Source organism: Protopterus annectens, chromosome 2.part0 (assembly GCF_019279795.1).
Source record: "Protopterus annectens isolate FY-2018-M chromosome 2.part0, PAN1.0, whole genome shotgun sequence".
NCBI lineage: Eukaryota > Metazoa > Chordata > Ceratodontiformes > Protopteridae > Protopterus > Protopterus annectens.
Window position 1 is genome coordinate 1,677,239,478 of NC_056728.1, and position 17,233 is coordinate 1,677,256,710.

Sequence of the window (17,233 nt, forward strand, 5' to 3'; positions counted from 1 at the left end):
TGCTTGTGAGTTTGGTTTTCTGTTTTCAGTCTTATGTGCTTGTGAGTCATTTTTCTTTCAAAGTTTTATCCTGTAATATGTATGTGTGCCTCAATGTATAAGAAGTTTAACTGACACAGTTAATATTATTTTCAGACAACCCTCAAAACAGAATACTAGGTTGCAATCAAGCTTTACAAGTCTTCCAAAGTGTAATCATATTTCATATATAATTATTTAGTTTTACCATAAAAGGAACATACTACCGATGCAAAGTATCAAAATCACAGAAACTAACTTCAGACTTGTCTAACTGAAAAGAAAGCTCAAAATTAAAAATACATGATGTAAAAAAATATTTCTAGCATTCATTTTGTTATGTTAAATTACTAACCGCAGCAGCACACAGGTCTCCTGCAGACTGAAAATCTCTTGGCTAGCTAGAGGCTTTACTTGCTGCACTGTTGATTGTTCAGTCTCTTGCTTCTGTAACTTTTCTTCAGCATCTTTGGAGAAAAATATAAGCAAATTATAATCCTTAAACGTGAAAAACAATTCAAATTACCATCAATACTCTAAAATAGGATACATACAAATTTCTCCCTCTGACATTTTGCAAAACATTTTAGTAAAGTGTAATTATGCAATGTAATTACACTATATCTTCAGAATGCAATGATGTGTCAGATGCCTTTAGAGATTTATGAGGAAGAAATCATTTGTGTAATACGTATTTATGTATGAACTTTTTTAATTTTGTGAAGCATAACACTCTCCTTACTTTTTTGCTTTCCTTCTGGTTCTTACCCTTGAGCAATGAGCTATTAAGCTTGTTAAGTTGGAAGCATGCATTGACATTTGATTCTGCATTGCAAGAATATTACCCAGAGATAATGAAAGTGTATGATGTGGCCACAAATAGGTAGGAGTAACAGTCCTGGAAGAAAATGTTGCCTTGTACTGCAAGTGTATGCTAAGCATGCTGTAAGAAAAGTCTAAACTGGGTGGTACTTGGAAACACTCACTGTGCTAGGGTAATAAAGCAGCACAGTACAAAGAGAGGCAGTGCAAACTAAAATGAAGTAGCAACCTTAAGACTGGGAGAAGACATAAACAGAGTTCATTGTGCAGCAGATACATCAGCCTCACAGACACGCACCTTCCACAACCATCCTACCAAACTTCAGGAAAAGCATTTGTTTAGTACATTCTTACAAATGCAAAATATTCTCAGCAGTAACTCAGATCCAAGGTACAGGATGCCAACCAACAGTACCAATGGCAGCATCAGTACAAGCATTGGGCAAGTACTGTAAGACCAAGAAAATCCTTCAAAACCAGCATATCATAACTATATAATGTGGTAAAAAAATACCATATGCAAGCCATCCTAAGATCAGACTATATAAACTTGCTAAGTACTACTAGTAGAGGGTAGTGCATTGTAATAAAATTCACAAGTAAATGGAATTAAAATAGCTTACAAAAGAACAATTTAAAGAACTCAGTTACATATGGCAAAAAATGAATCACTTCTTTAGTCAAGGAAACTGCAGGATAAAATTGAAAATATAAGGAATGGTGAAGGTTTAGCCTTAAGTGGCAATTATGACATAAACACAACATTCCCCTTTCTAAAACTGCATTTTCTTCCACAGTGAATGACATGCATATTCCCATATATTAAACAAAAACCATAAACTGACATTTCTTCCCCTCAGTGACATTTCTATCTTAGTAGGCTTTCTCAGTGCACATCATATTGGGGTTGAATAAAATCAAGATACTTTTCTTAAAGAATTTGCTCTTGTTTCATTCTGTCCATCACAGTTGAACGTTTTTTACCAAGGAAAATACATATAGCAAAATATTCACAGATCATTTTTGTTATATCACACTCATTGAAGTCATGAAGCTGTATGGGTTCCAAGGATTCAAGACTCTTTTACTGTGTACTGTCATTTACAGTTGCATTCTTTCCCTGTATTTGAGGCCATAATAACTATTAAACTCTTTGCAATCTAAAGTGAAGAAACCTGATACCCACTGACAGCCACTCCACTTCACTGAATATCTGAGCTTTACAAGGCAGGAAGTACAATGCTCTAGTTGGCCAAGGAAAGGAAAGGAAAGTAGGAAAAGGTCAAAGATGCTACTGTTTAAAAGACTACGGTACTGCAGCTGTTTCTTTATAATTTAACAAGAAGTTTTTGCAGACTGTGTAACATATATGTAGGAAACAAATATACAACAGTCATTGCAAACCAGTCACTGACACTTTTACTGATGATTCTCAAACTTATCTGTATGTCTCACTGCTTCCATTCTAAGTGAATGCAACTGTAATCTGACAGCACAGACTATGGCAAACTAATTTCATCAGCGGTGCCCTCACAGTGCATTGTGGGTTAAAAACAGTTGACCAAACAAAAATGTGGTCAGGGTGTCTGTTCCTCAAAAGGCATTCAGTGTTAGAATACACAAAGACACACACACACGCGCACACACACACACACACACACACACACACACACACACACACACACACACACACAAACATTAGAAATGAGCAGTCATTGTGCTTTTAGTAAGTATGGATTGTGTCAAACTTTATGGCAACATTAAAATATATGATTTTCAGCTTCTGTCTGTAGACGTCCTTTAAAAAGACTAGTGACACTGATAAGTTATAAGTGGTATAAATTCAAGCTCTCTGCAAAACATTTATTTTACTTTATTTAATTCTTAAATAAGTAAACTTACTGGACACAACTGTGGATATTTAGGGGCAACCAGGGAACACTGCCGAGTTAACTGACGTGCTCATAGTCATACAGTTTGTAAGTAAAAATTGAGGGAATCAACTCCAGGACTACAGGATGAAGCCCATTAATAGCTCATAACCTTAACCCTTTGAGCTAAGGGTACAAAATGCTTACCATAACAGAATGTCTTCAAGGAGAGGTCACACTAACAGTAAATCATAATATTTTAGACTATATGCTCTTTGTGTGCTCTTCCCAGCCCCAAGTTTCATCAGCTGTGCCCCAGTCTCTCTGAATAACAGCATTGATCTCATACCAGCATAGCAATGAGTAGGTCTCAATGAGGGGGCTTTACTAGTAGACTCCGGATTTCTCTATATACTATCTCAGATATCACATTAACTCAAATGAAACAGAAACACATTTATTCCCTTCGCTCTTGGTCAGTGTGACCTTGGAAGTACTATAATTTGAGACTGGGTTGTGGGAGCAAAACCGTCACACTGGGGATGTGAAGGCTGTACGGGAAAAGCTCTCCATATGTAGGAATACATGAGGCACCCTAGCAAAAGAATGTCTAAAAACTTAAAATACTGTAACCTATTTATTTATTTATTTCACATTTGTTAACCGGGTTAGTCCAAATGAGTTTGAAAACAAACCTATTTTCAGTGGAGACCCAAGGGGAAAAGCCCCAGCAAACATAAGTAAAGATAAAGTGAAAATATACAAATATTAAATAACAATCACAATAAAAAATAATTGCAAAAAGAAAAGGTTGTTAGCATTGCATTGATAGTAAGCAACCTATTTTCAGTGGAGACCCAAGGGGAAAGAGCCCTAGCAAACATAAGCAAAGGTAAACATACAGGACAAAAACTATTAAAGACAACAATGCAAATACGAAATTAATTATAAAGAGAAAAACAAAAGAAAAAAATGATGAACATTAAGGGCTGCACTGATAGCAGTGGTCTAAAATTTACTACATATGAGAATAAAAACAAAAAGATAATCATTGTTCAAAAGAAGGACAATGTATAGACACTGATAGGAATTAGGGGGAAAAAGATGGGAGGGGGAGAGAAAGGAGGGGGCTATAGTAGTAGACCTGAGGGTTTAGAAGGTTAGTTCAAGTAGAAGTTACTAACAGTGAAAGAATGTTAGGAGATGCAACAGGTTATACAGTAGGTCAGACTTACACTACGTGTTGTCAAGGCAACGGCATAATTTCAAGCTTAGTAGGTGGGATTTAAGCTCTTTTTTAAAACAGGGAAAGGAAAGGTTGGATCTAGTATGGTGAAATTCATGTCCTGAATATTACACCAGAAGTAAAATTATATTTTTTTTTTCAGAAAAATATTTTGTCATTTGTAACATAAAAGCAAAATGCCATTATGCAGAGGAAAATGAGTACTGTGGTTAAGTTCAGCACTGAGTTGCACTGAAGTCTCTAAGGCTACAACAGAAGTCTTGGATTTATTTTGTAGGTGAATACCCTGTTGTTGCTGTCAGAAAGTATAATAATTGGCTCTTATATGTGACTGGGGACCCACTGGCTATTGTTTTGGAATACTTTCTATGTTGGACTTTTCACACTAAATTCTTCACTTTGCAGATGTTTATTTCTTCATGTTTTTGTTTGTTTAATTTCTACCTCAGCAGTTTTTTTTGCATTCCCCTTTGTAATATTACTTTTTGTATTGTGAAGCTGACCACATCCAGGTGTGTTTGACTGTATTTGTCTTCAAATATATTTGAAGCTACAATGTATTGGTTTGTTTTGCATACATATTAATCAATACCAGATCTTTTCTTTTCTCTCATGTCCATGTTTCTTTTCTATACCTTTCAAAAACCTCTGGCATTTTTTAATCTTTTCTTACTGCCTCCATTGCTTATTTTTTCAGTTTCTTTCAATGTCTCTTGATCTAAATAATGTTTTTTATGTAATCTATTGCATTAAGGATCTTAAATTATTATCTGTAGCTTTTAATAGTTTTTTTGTTGTACAAGTATTTTATATATATATATATATATATATATATATATATATATATATATATATATATATATATATCCTCTGTGTGACAGTTCTGGATTTCCTGCATAAAATTAACAAGACATAATTTTTTCCTTATCCCCAGCAGTCTCTTTCACCCCTTCTCTGCTCCTTACTTGGCCTGTCAGTTTGTGTTTTTTGGACTATTTCTTCCTTTTACCACAGCTCGGCACCCTCCTCCTAAGTCTGGTCTAGCCCTGTGGTAAGAATGCTTCCATATCCTGTAGATTATACACTGCCTTTTTTTCTAGTCCTGGCATCATTGTGAGCAGCAGGAGTGTTTTTTTATGTTGAGACCTGTGCATCCAGTCTTATTTTTTTATTTTCGGACCTACTTTCTTCATGATATATAAAGTACAGTCTTGGTAATTTTGCAAAAATTGAGTCTAGCATGTGAAGGTAGACTTGAGAATGAATTCAGGTCCAGCAGCATTAGTTTCCCTTTATTGCTGATTCCATCCCATCATTAAACCCCCCAAGTGTTAAGAATACAACATTGGTCTAAAATACGTGTTCACTTACTAAGTTGTCACTCCTTAAAAAGTATCTTACATATTTCAAAAGAAATAAAATATGTATTTGTTTATTATTACATACTGTAGCTAAAATACATAGTCTGAAGTGGCTAAGGTGTTTGGATCAGATTTAGTATTGAAAAATATTGAAATCCCTAAGGTAAAAAAACAGTCTAGGCCCATTTTTTAGCTGATTATTCTGACACTGCATACCTCAAAAGTTTCATAATGAAATCTCAATGGGAGCCAAAGACATGACCTTTTAGGTAACAGATGCAGGAATTCATATACCTTTACCATCACAATCTGGCATTTTAAGTTATACTCAGTTTACACTAGGAGTGTAGTGATGTATTTCTGGTCATTATGGAGAATACAAAAATGTTTTAGAATATATCTTGATTGAGTTGTAATTATATCAGATATAACAAATTATATATCATCTTATATATTATATATCATTTGTCTTTATTGGTTTGAATATCCCCATCTCAACACATGTTGGTGTGATGATTCTTGTTTTATCACTTAGATTTCTACAGATTACCAGTCATTCCCCCTAAACTATTATGAACTCAAAATATTATTCTGTTCCTATAGATTTCACTCCTCAGTCCTGATTTAAACTGCTGTATACTGCCTTTGCTACTGCTTGAAGTTTTGGTCTCACCCTATATGCAGTTCCAAAAATGTTGAATTGTATGACAAAATACTTATGATTTTTGCACTTCTGCTGTATTGACAATTTAGTGCACTTGCATTCTGCATATTAATTTGACATTGCCATTTAAGTGAAGGTAATATATCTCCCTCCACAGGTATAATGTCAGTATGTGACACCAAAGGGCCTCTGAAACATTGCATTTGGTACCTGTGTTTGCCATCTGTCTGTTATCCTGAGATACTTCATAAGAAAAATTTCAGGAAATTATAATAAAATGCACTCAAGAACATTATTCCAGCCCTCCCCCCAAAAAACCCAATCAGATGTATATCAGTGCTGATATACATGGCAACATACAGCCTCTCTCGGTACTCTCCTCATACGCAATAACAGAAATGTTACCTTATCTGTTGAACTATTTATGAAACTTTGCTTCAGGTATAATGGCAATTTAATACATGTAATATGTTCTGCACATTGCCTTCACCCACACAGGCCATATAGTCTCAAAAGGAAACTGAGTGTAATGTCAGACTTTTATCACCAAAAGTCCTCTGATACATTTTACCTGGAATCTGTTATGAGACTGTATGCTACTTCTTCTATGATATGACTGCTCACAAAAAAGGTGTTAAGGAATTATAAAAGGACATTTGTGTACAAAACACACTGAAGACTGACATTCTGTCCTCAAGCATTTCACTGCAACACATTCCAAATTTTCATGACAGCTTATTACCTTTCTCAGTACATGGAGTGTAAGCCTGGACCTGTACACAGTATCAGAAATCTTGCTTTGGTGGAATATCTATGTTTTTTACTTCTGAAGCAATGACAACATAGTTAAGATATACTCTAGATATGGGCTGCATTTTGCCACCACGAACAAAGCCTGAATACCCAGACCTAATATGATCCTAATATAATGTAACTTGGCATGGTTGCACTTTCTAATGGCCATGAAGGTCTGCTGGTGAAACTTTCAATACACAGTTACATCTCTGAAACAAGTTTGTGTTGGCATTTTCAAGATAAATATTTGGGCACAAAGTCTGGCTATTTAGTTAAAACTTGGAGTTAGATTGTGTCTTTAGAGGTAAAAGAATATTTGTATACTGAATTTCTGAGTGCCAAATCACAATTCCTAGCAATGCTTTCACTTTTGTCTTTACTAAATTATCAGTTCTGGAAAATATCATGGGGAGGGGCAAATAAATTGTGGCTTTATTTCCTACTCCATAAAACCAAAACATAATTATGATTTTACATATATTATGTTTGTCCCCATGAGAAAAAAAGTGCTTGTTGTGAAATGAAACTAAAAACATTTCCATTAGAGAGACTAAGATATTATGCTAATAAAGTAAAAAAAATAAATAAATAATAAGATACACTAAATTTGACTTATTTCTGGACTTTCATGTTGTGCCAAGATAATTCAGAACAGTACAGTTGTGTAAAATCTTACCATAGCAGTAGATGTCCTTCTCTTCACTGTTGCAGTATTCTTATAATAAGAGATTCCCTGCTAAGGGTAGCCCAACATCCAGGCAGTATACCAAAGTCTTAGGAGTTTATAGATGTATATCACACATATGCTCACCGCTCAAGGCATAGGTCATAAAATTGATGTACAGATGTACACACCTCGGGACTGAAAAGCCCCAGGAGGAACAATCAGTCCTAGGAACTAGGAGGAATATGTGCATCCAGAAGGAGAAAAAAGAAAAGAAAGAAATTCTAGGTCAGGAAGACAGAAGGAATAGGGCAGAGCAAAAAAAGGGGGCGGAAGGAGCAAATACTGCAGATTTTACAAGATAAGATAAGATTTTACACAACTGAACTATGTCCTTCCATGTCAAGTGTTGTGGTATTCTTAACATAAGGGAGACTGCAAAAGCTCAGGAGGAAACTTGGGAGGAGGAAGGCACAGAAGAGTCCTTTAAAAACGTGTGCAGTATAGCATTGGCAAAGCCAGCTCTTGCTCTGGAAACAACTTCCAACTTATAATGCTTAGTGAAAGTATTGACAGAAATCCAAGTACCATCCTCAAGGATGGAATTGGTATCCAAACCTTTGAAAAATATACTAGAGGAGGCAACAATTGTAGTAGAATGAGCCTTTATAAAGGCAGAAAGACATTTACAATGAAAGGAATAACAAAAAGAAATGGCTTTAGAGATCCAAGAGGATATGGTTTGCATAGAAACAGGCAAATCCAGAGATCCAGGATGAAATGAAACAAAAAGTTGCTCAGATTTGCTGCCTATGCAAAGCCAAAGTGTGAAGAACCTTCTCACTAGCAGACTGCCGAGAAAGAAAAAAGGAGGGCAAATTAATAGACTAATTAAGAGACAGCTTATTAAACACCTTGGGCATAAAAGAAGAATTAGTATGAAAAGCTCTCCAAAGCAAAAAACACAGCATCAATGGGACCAGACGGTGTCCTGGGCTGCGTTTTACATGAGCTCCAAGAAGAACTGAAACCTCACTTAAAATCACTGTTCAGTCTCAGCCTTACAACAGGATATGTACCCAAAGAATGGCATACTGCAACAGTGGTCCCACTCCATAAAGGTGGTGCCACAACAGACCACGGAAACTATCGCCCTATAAGCCTAACTAGCCTGGTCTGCAAAGCTATGGAGCGTATCACCATGGAACTCATAAACAAAGACATTGGGAACCTCCAAACACTGGATCCTACCCAATTCGGCTTTGTTAAGGGCAGATCTTGTCTCTTGAACCTGGTCAATTTCTTTGAAACAGTCACCAAGGCCATAGATGAAGGGAAGGTAGTCCACACAGCCTACCTTGACCTTGCAAAAGCCTTCGACACAATACCCCACTCAGGCATCATAAATAAGCTCACCAGCTTAAATATCAACCCCTATGTCACAAGATGGGTTGTAAACTGGCTTAGGGATAGAACCCACATGGTCAGAATTGCAGGTGCCATGTCAGACTCTAAACCAGTTACAAGTGGTGTCCCACAAGGCTCAGTCCTGGGACCTCTCTTGTTTGGTACATGCTAACACAGGAGGGCTATGGCTGACAAAGTTTGCAGGTGACTGCAAACTGGGGGCCATAATCAACTGGCCGGCTGACACAAGCATCCTCCAAAAAGGTCTCACAGAGACGGATAACTGGTGCCAGAGCCATGGCCTAAAGCTAAATGACAAAAAGTGCATAGTCATCCCCTTTGGGAAAAACAAAGTGCCCACAAATTACCACATAGGTGGTAATCCATTAAGTATGGAAGAAGTAATAAGGGATTTGGGGACCCAAGTAGATTGCAATCTCTCCTTTGACAATCACATTGCCAAAGTGGTTAGAAAGACATTCTATATAGCCCACCTTATCACGAAGGGGTTCACATCTAGATCAAGAGAGGTCATTGTGCCCCTCTACTCATCACTCATCAGGCCCATAACTGAATACAATGCCCCATTTGGGATGTACCTTACCTGACACCTGCTACAACTAGAAAGACCCCAAAAGTACCTCACCAAGAGGATCAAGGGACTCAAACAGATGCCCTACGCAGTTAGGCTAAAGAAACTCCAGCTCTACTCAGTTGCTTACCGCCTACTCAGAGGCGATCTGTGCCTGACGTATAAAGCCATGTCCAACCCAGAATTAATGGACATGCTAAACTCAAGAAATCCAAATCCATGAGAACTGCACGCTTCAGTGACTTAAAACCTCAGCATAGAAATAAATAGAACATGCTGGAGGGACAGATTCATATCCCAGAGGCTCCCCTTACTCTGGAACAAAATCCCAATCCAAGTCAGACAGAGCCCCACAATGACCCTCTTCAAGAAGAATCTTGACATTTGGATGGGAGATCGTTAATTTTCCCCTGGGATCTCTTCTGTGTCACTGCTAGACAGAGGCATGGTAAACTAACCTTAAATGGGCTATCTTCTGTGACCTACTATACAGAGGCACAGTCAACTAATCTAAGAAGGGTGGCGAAAGCCAAACACACTCTGGCTAGGCTTGTAAATGCCCTAGGGCAGATAAGCTAGTATCAACCTATGAACCTATGAAAAACCAGGAAAGGTGGAACAGTGGAACAGCCATAAGAGCCTGGCATTCTGAGACTCTTAGCTGAAGTAAGAACCAAAACAAGAACAGTCTTCCAAGTACAATGTTGCAAGGAAGTTAAAGTTGAGGGCTCAAAAGAGCCTGAGTCAATTTTTCAAGAACAAAACTGAGGTTCCAGGAAGGTGGAATAAGCTTCATAGGAGACCTGATACGAAAGACACCTTTAATAAATTGACCTCATGGCTAGAAGCAACAGGAGGAGTCAAGGGCAGACAAGCAGAAATAGCTGAAAGGTGAGCTTTAATTGGACAATATGCCAATCCAGCATGGAGCAATTCACACAAATAAGACAGAACCAAAGGGATCCCCACTGAAAAGGGATCCTGGTCACCAGAAAGGCACCAAATAAAAAAATCTCTTCCATTTGGGCAAATATGGTTTCCTGGTAGTGGGATTCCTGGCATCCTGCAGAACCCTAAGGAAGTTCTCTGAAAAGAGATGCCTAAAAGGAATCAAAATCATAACATCCACAGCATCAGCTGAAGAGTGAATAAGTGAGGATTGTTCAGAGACCCCTTGCCTTGTGTGAGAAGGTCCACCCTTTGAGTTAACTTGTGGTGATTGCCCTTGGCTAAGTGAAGTAGAAGGGGGAACCAATGCTGTCTGGGCCAAAAACAGAGTCACCAGCAGGATTTTGGGAGAGTCTTGCTTGATCTTCAGCAGGACCCTCGGAATCAGACGAAGGGGAGGAAAGGTGTAGGAAAACATCCATCTTCCAGGCCAGAGGGCTTGGGACTCTGACACAGAAAAAAGGAAGTTGTCTGTTCAGATGAGAGGCAAAATGGTCTACCTGTACAGTACCCCACCAATGGAAAATGTCCAGAAATGCATGTCTGTGAGGCATCCATTTGTGAGCCTGTCTACTGGACCCGCTCAAGGTGTCTGCCACTATATTTTGCTCTGAAAGAATAAAGACAGCCTGAAAAGTCACTCAGTACTGGACAGCTAGATCCCAGACCTGAACAGCAAGTCTGCAAAGAAGGCAGAACTGTAGCCCACTTGCTTGTTGATATACCACATCACTGTGATATTATCTGTGAAGACTTGGAGAGGCCCTAGAAGAAAGACAGAATGAAACGCCTGAAGAGATAAAAGGAAAGCTCTCATTTCCTTTACATCATTGTGATCTGACCTCTGATGAGGAGGCTAGAGGCCCTGGATCTTGAGGGAACTGACGGAGGCTCCTCACACCCTGTCTGAGCCAGCTGATAAAAGTTCCTGAGATGGGACTGGAGGTTGAAAAGGAAGTTCTGGGTTGACAGAAAGCTGATGAATCCACCACTAAAGTTCAAGTTTGAGGCATGGAAGGAAAGGAAGTAAGAAGTCCGGTGGATGACAGTGTTGAAGCCACACTGATTTGAGGAACCACTGCATTTCTCATATGGGGTCTGGCTAGAGGCAGCATAGGAATGGTGGAGGCCATGAATCCTAGACCCTTGAGAAAATCCCTGGCTGTGACAGAAGCCAGAGGAAGAAGAGAATGAAAAAAGGTGATCAGAGAATGACTCTTGGGTGGAGACAGGAATGCCAGCATAGGAATGGTCTGGATTCTGCAAATGAGAAAAACATGATCTTGAAAAGGAACCGGGACTGATTTCTGAAAGTTTATGGTGAACCTCATACTTTGTAACAGACAAAATGTAAACTGGATGTGGTGAAGCAGGACTTTGGAGGATGAAGCATGAATGAGTAGTTTGAACCCTTCTCAACCTGAAAATGGCAATGATAGGAACGAGGCATTTGACAAATACCCTTGGGGCGGCAGAGAGGCCAAAGGGCAAAGCAGAGAACTGCAAATGCAGGGAAGAAACAGTGAAGTATAAAAACGTCTTGAAAAGGGGAAGAATGGGGATGTAAAGACTGGCATCCTTGAGGTCCAGGGATACCAAGAAGGCCTGGCAGGAAGAAGAGGAGGGAATAGGGTTTGAAAGGACAACATCTGAAAGGAAGGGACCTTTAGAAAGGTGTTGAGCTGAAAAAGGTCCATAATGGGTGCCCAGGTGCCTTCCTTCCTGGGAACCACAAACATCCTGGATTAAAACCTTTCCCTTCTTGGGTAGGATGTACAACTTGAATAATGCCCTGAGCAAAAAGGGCCTGAAGCAGTTCTAGAAAGAGAGCAAGCTGTTTCTGAGGAGGCTGAGGGATGCCAGGAAAAGGAAGAAGAGATTTCTGTACCATGAAATATCCCTGGTGGATGATGGATAAACCCAAGAGTCTTGAGTAACCCTTAATCAACAGGGGAGATACAGCAGAAGATGAAGAGATAAGGGAACTTGGCCTAGGGAAAGGGTAAGCAAACTGTCAGATTGAACTAGGCTTGTCTTGAAAAGGAACTTCTAGGAAGTACAAGTCTGAGTAGACCTAGCTGGGGTTACATGCCTAGAACCTTTTTTACCTTTAGGAGGAGAGTGAGGCTGTCTGCAAACAAAAACAGATTTGGATGGATAATTCCTCTGGAGGTTAGGAATAAGAGACACAAAAATATGTTTCAATTCCTGCAAGGTCTTTCCTTTATCCTGGAGGCACTTAAAAACTCAGCAGCAGCAGAACCAAAAAGGTTTTTATTATCAAAAGGAGCATCCAACAATTTAGCCTTAATATCATCAGGTAAGGGCTGGAGATGAAACCAAGAGTAACATTTCAAAACAGAACCAAATGCAGCAGCCCTAGAAGAAACATCAGCTGCATCATGACTACATGTAATAGAGTGGTGATCTACTTGAGAGGTCGAACCCATTAAAGAAAGGACCAGGACCGTCCCTTCTGAATCAGGGAGGTCAGAAATTGCCTCAGAAGCTTGAGAAAGAAGGGCTAAAACATACCTGGTCATGAGTCTGGCAATTAATAGCCCTAAAAGCCAAGGTAAAAGCAAAATATACCTTTTTGACTAGATGTTCCATGGCTCTACTCTCCTTATCATAAGGAAGAAGTTTAGTGGGTGGCAAAAGTTTAGGAAGTTTGTCAAAAGAGACAGACACTACAGAAAGATCAGCAGAAAGATATCTGTACAAAAACTTACAATCATCAGGCACCTTGTAAAATCTGTCAGTTTTCTTAGGGGTTGTACGTTGGGAATAAGGGGCAACAGAGGTTGCTGAAAAGATATGTAAGAGGGCAGCAAAAAACAGAAGTACAGCAGATGGCTTGGAAGACTTTATCTGGAGGAGTTCTTAATACCTATTTTGAATATCAGAAACCTAAAAACAGTCCCATTTGAAATATTCGATCATATGAGAAATAGTATCCCTAAAGGAGAGTTCTTCTAAGAGAGAGTCTAGACTAATAGAATCTTCCTCCTCAGATTTACAATCCAAGAGAGAAGAGATTTGAGAAGAATATGTCAAAGATCCTCATCAGAAAACTCCTGCTCTTTGGGCCTTTTACGAAGAGTACAGGACCAGGGAGGAGCAGGTACAGAAGCTCCTTGAAGGGGCTTTAAGGCCATTAAGGCATTAACAACCCCTTGTTAAAATCCAGCCATTCATGATGCAGATCTTTAACAGCAGGGGAAATATGCTTATTTTTTTTGTTTTTTCTTTTTATGAACATCTGCCTGAAAAACCCTAGGAGGTTCAGACCCTTGCTGATACTCAACCAACATAGTAAGAATCTCCTCCTGAACTAGAATTTGTGGTATCCCCCTCAGTCCCTCAGATATAATCAGCAGAGGCTCCTCTTCAATGTCTAGAGCAGATGGTTGCAAAGCCTCCGAGGATGCATGGGAAGTTGGATCCATACCAGTCTCTGACAGGACTGAAGCAGATGAATCCAAGAAATCAACCGGACAATCCTCCAGTCTTTCACTAGCCTCAAGAGACATCCAGGTGGAGGTGGTACAGTAGACGAATCAGACCTGAGTTTTTTTGGCCTTTTTCTTGGCAGGTGGCTGAGTTTCATGATGAGAAGACTCTGCCATAGCACCTTGCACCAACAATTTATGACATTTGTTCTCCAGCTAAATTGACAAGAAGGACATAGGACTATGTAGGGTCTTAGGGACAAATGATTGGCAGAGTATGGTTGTGAGAAGCACCCAAAGAGAAGAGACACTGCTAGTGATGATCTTTATCGGGAATCTGCCTCCCACACTGACATTTTCCCTTTCTGGATGACAAGTAAAAACATCAAAATAAAACTAGAAATAGATAAGAAGAAACTCCAATGGGACACTGCTCGGTAACCAGCACAGAAAAAGGAGTGTTCTGATTGATGGTCAATGATGGCATTCAGACTGGAGGCAAAGATGTCCTGACATATGTATGTCCATATGTACATCACCATTATGCCCTATGCCTTGAGCAGGGAGCATATGTGATGTACCCTGTCTATAAATTCCTAAGGCTTTGGTAAACTGTCTAAACATTGAGCTACCCTTGGCAGTGATATGGAAGGACATCATATGTTAAAGGATAAACAATTTCAGATACAGTTTGATCAAAACTAAAAATTATTACTAGGTGGTAATAAACCATTATTATTAAGTGCACAGCAGTACACATTGTCATCAACACAAATATATATATTTGCAAATAAGACACTGCATATGCCATTCTTATATACAAGAAAGGCTGCAAAAAAATGTACCCTGAGTAAGGGCATATATGAGGGATTTTTTCCATGATAACCCTGTATCATGCTCCAAAACAACCAAGATAAAAATGCAGGGTAAAGAAGTAAAAATGAGACATTGCTTTTTTCCCATCTACTTGTTAAAAAGAGAGGAATTTAAAGAATGGGTAGTGGAAATTATCAAGACTTATTAGGGAAGACTGAAATTTCTTCAGATGTTATAGCTAGTGAGTGTGATAAAACGATCTGGAGTTTAAAACTAGGGTTTAAACAAAAGAAACAGATAAGGCTAAGAAGTAACAGGAATTATTTAGAGGGGTTGGCAAATGTTAAAATATTGCAGAATAAGGTGAATCTCATAGAGCAAGAAGAGGTACAACAGCAAAGTGCTAAAGAGAAAATAAGAGAGCATCTGGATAACGTGCATGCGTTTAGAAAGACTGCTGGTAAGCAACTGTTTTTTGATGATAATTCCGAAGCACAGAAACTTTTAGCACAACTTAGGCAACAGAAATTAGAAAGGGTTGTTGACAAACTTAGGAAGCCTATAACAGGAAAATAACTAGAGATCCTGTAGAGGCATTTTAGAAATTATATGAAAATGTGTATAAATCAGCGAAATGTGGAAACCAAGAAAGAGCACAAATGGAAATATTTATAAAAGACTTAAGTATGCCAAGGTCAGAGGCAAATAAGGCTCAACAATAACATTTAAGATATAGGAGAGATGAGTTAATCTGTAGGAAAGTCTTCAGGAACAGATGGTATTCTTGTGGAAATTTGGAAGCAAGGAGGGAAGAAAGTGATAAAGATTTGAAAGGTGTTGTTTAACAATATTTTAAAGGAGGAGAAACCAACATCCTGAAAGAAAGCTGTGGTAGCTGTAATACCTAAAGACTACTAATCCCCATCAGACCCAGCCTTATACAGGCACATTTCAGTTTTAAATCATGATTATGAAGTGTTTATGTCTATATAACTAGAAGAATGGCAAAGGTGTTGCCAAAATTGATAAATATGAATCAATGTGGTTTTCTGGAGGGGAGGCAAACATTTGGCAACATTAATAGAACAACGATGATCCAGTGGAAAGCAGAATATAAGAAAATACTGCTGTTGTTAGTTGGTCTTGATGCAGAGAAAGCATTCAATAGAATAAGCTGGGATTTTATGAGTAGGACAATGGAAGCATTTGCATTCCCTGATAAAATAATAAGGTTCATTAGAAGAATATATGAGTGATCTGTGGCAAGGATTAAAGTAGGAGGGCTCTTCTCTGATAATTTGTGTCTGAACAGAAGAACCAGGCAGGAGTGTCCTCTTTCCCTTTTGTTATTTGCTTTATATGTAAAGCCATTGACATAGAAGAAAAGAAGTTATGTACTTACCATAACGTTCCATGTAAGTTGTTTATCTCACCTTTATTCTCACTGATGGGTTCGGAGCCGATCCTTGGCTCCGACACGGCCGACAGCAAAGCTCAAGGTTTACCAGTAGCTTGAGACCAAGCCCCTTATCCCACAATGCACTGCTGGAATTACATCAGATCTTGTTTGCTGCAAATATATATATATATATATATATATATATATATATATATATATGTATGTATATTTTATATATATATATATATATATATATATATATATATATATATATATACATATACCTATATACATATACCTTTACCCTACTCTAAAAGGGGAACACTTTCCAAAGGAAAAGAAGTACTGAGGAGCCAGGATAGTACTTGCCTCTAAGTCTACTGTCAGCCAGGAGGGGGAAGAGGAGGGCCGTGAGAATAAAGGGGAGATAAACAACTCACATGGAACTTTATGGTAAGTACATAACTTCTTTATGTGAAGTTGTTAAATCTCAACGTTTATTCTCACTGATGGGTAGAGTCCCTAACACCCTCAATCTTGGGTGGCTCATGGGAGTACATTTTTCAGCACCGTAGAACCAAAGGAAGACCTGTTCCTGGCAGCCTTATCTACTTTGTAATGCATAATAAATGTATGAGGCTTAGACCAAGTGGCTGCAGCACAAATATTGTCAAGGGGCAATTTAGCTTGAAAGGCAGAAGATGTAGAAACAGCTCTGGTAGAATGAGCCTTAGGTCTGTGCATCAATGGCATGTTTGCATTCGCATAAACAATGGATATACAGTCTGATAACCATTTAGATAGAGTTGTTTTAGCCACTGGATTTCCTTTTCTAGCCTCCGAAAAGGACACAAAAAGCTGATCTGATTTTCTGATATCCTTAGTTCTATCAAGATAAAATCTGAGCTGTCTGTGTACGTCAAGTTTTTGCAGCATGTATTCCAATTTGTTAGAATAGTTGGGGAAAAAGACTGGCAATTCAATAACTTGATTAATATTGAATTCAGAATAGACTTTAGGCAAAAATTAGAAGTTATGTACCTACCATAACGTTCCATGTTAGTTGTCTTCTCTCGCCTTCTTTCTTGCTGGATGGGTTCGGAGCCGATCCTCGGCTCTGACTCGGCACTTGCTTTAGCTCGAGAACTCCTTTTACCAGCTCGAGGCAACCCTATATC

General features: G+C 38.6%; 1 protein-coding gene across 1 annotated transcript in view; it reads right to left on the reverse strand.

Annotated features, from left to right (window-relative positions):
- The window catches only part of FHAD1 (forkhead associated phosphopeptide binding domain 1), a gene marked incomplete at its 5' end in the record, with an annotated part of 2,130,934 nt that overhangs the window by 969,981 nt on the left and 1,143,720 nt on the right, over nt 1-17,233 (reverse strand). The window contains one exon of the mRNA XM_044060429.1: nt 374-485. Coding sequence (XP_043916364.1) covers nt 374-485 — 112 coding nt within the window. The remainder of the gene's footprint in view (nt 1-373; nt 486-17,233) is intronic.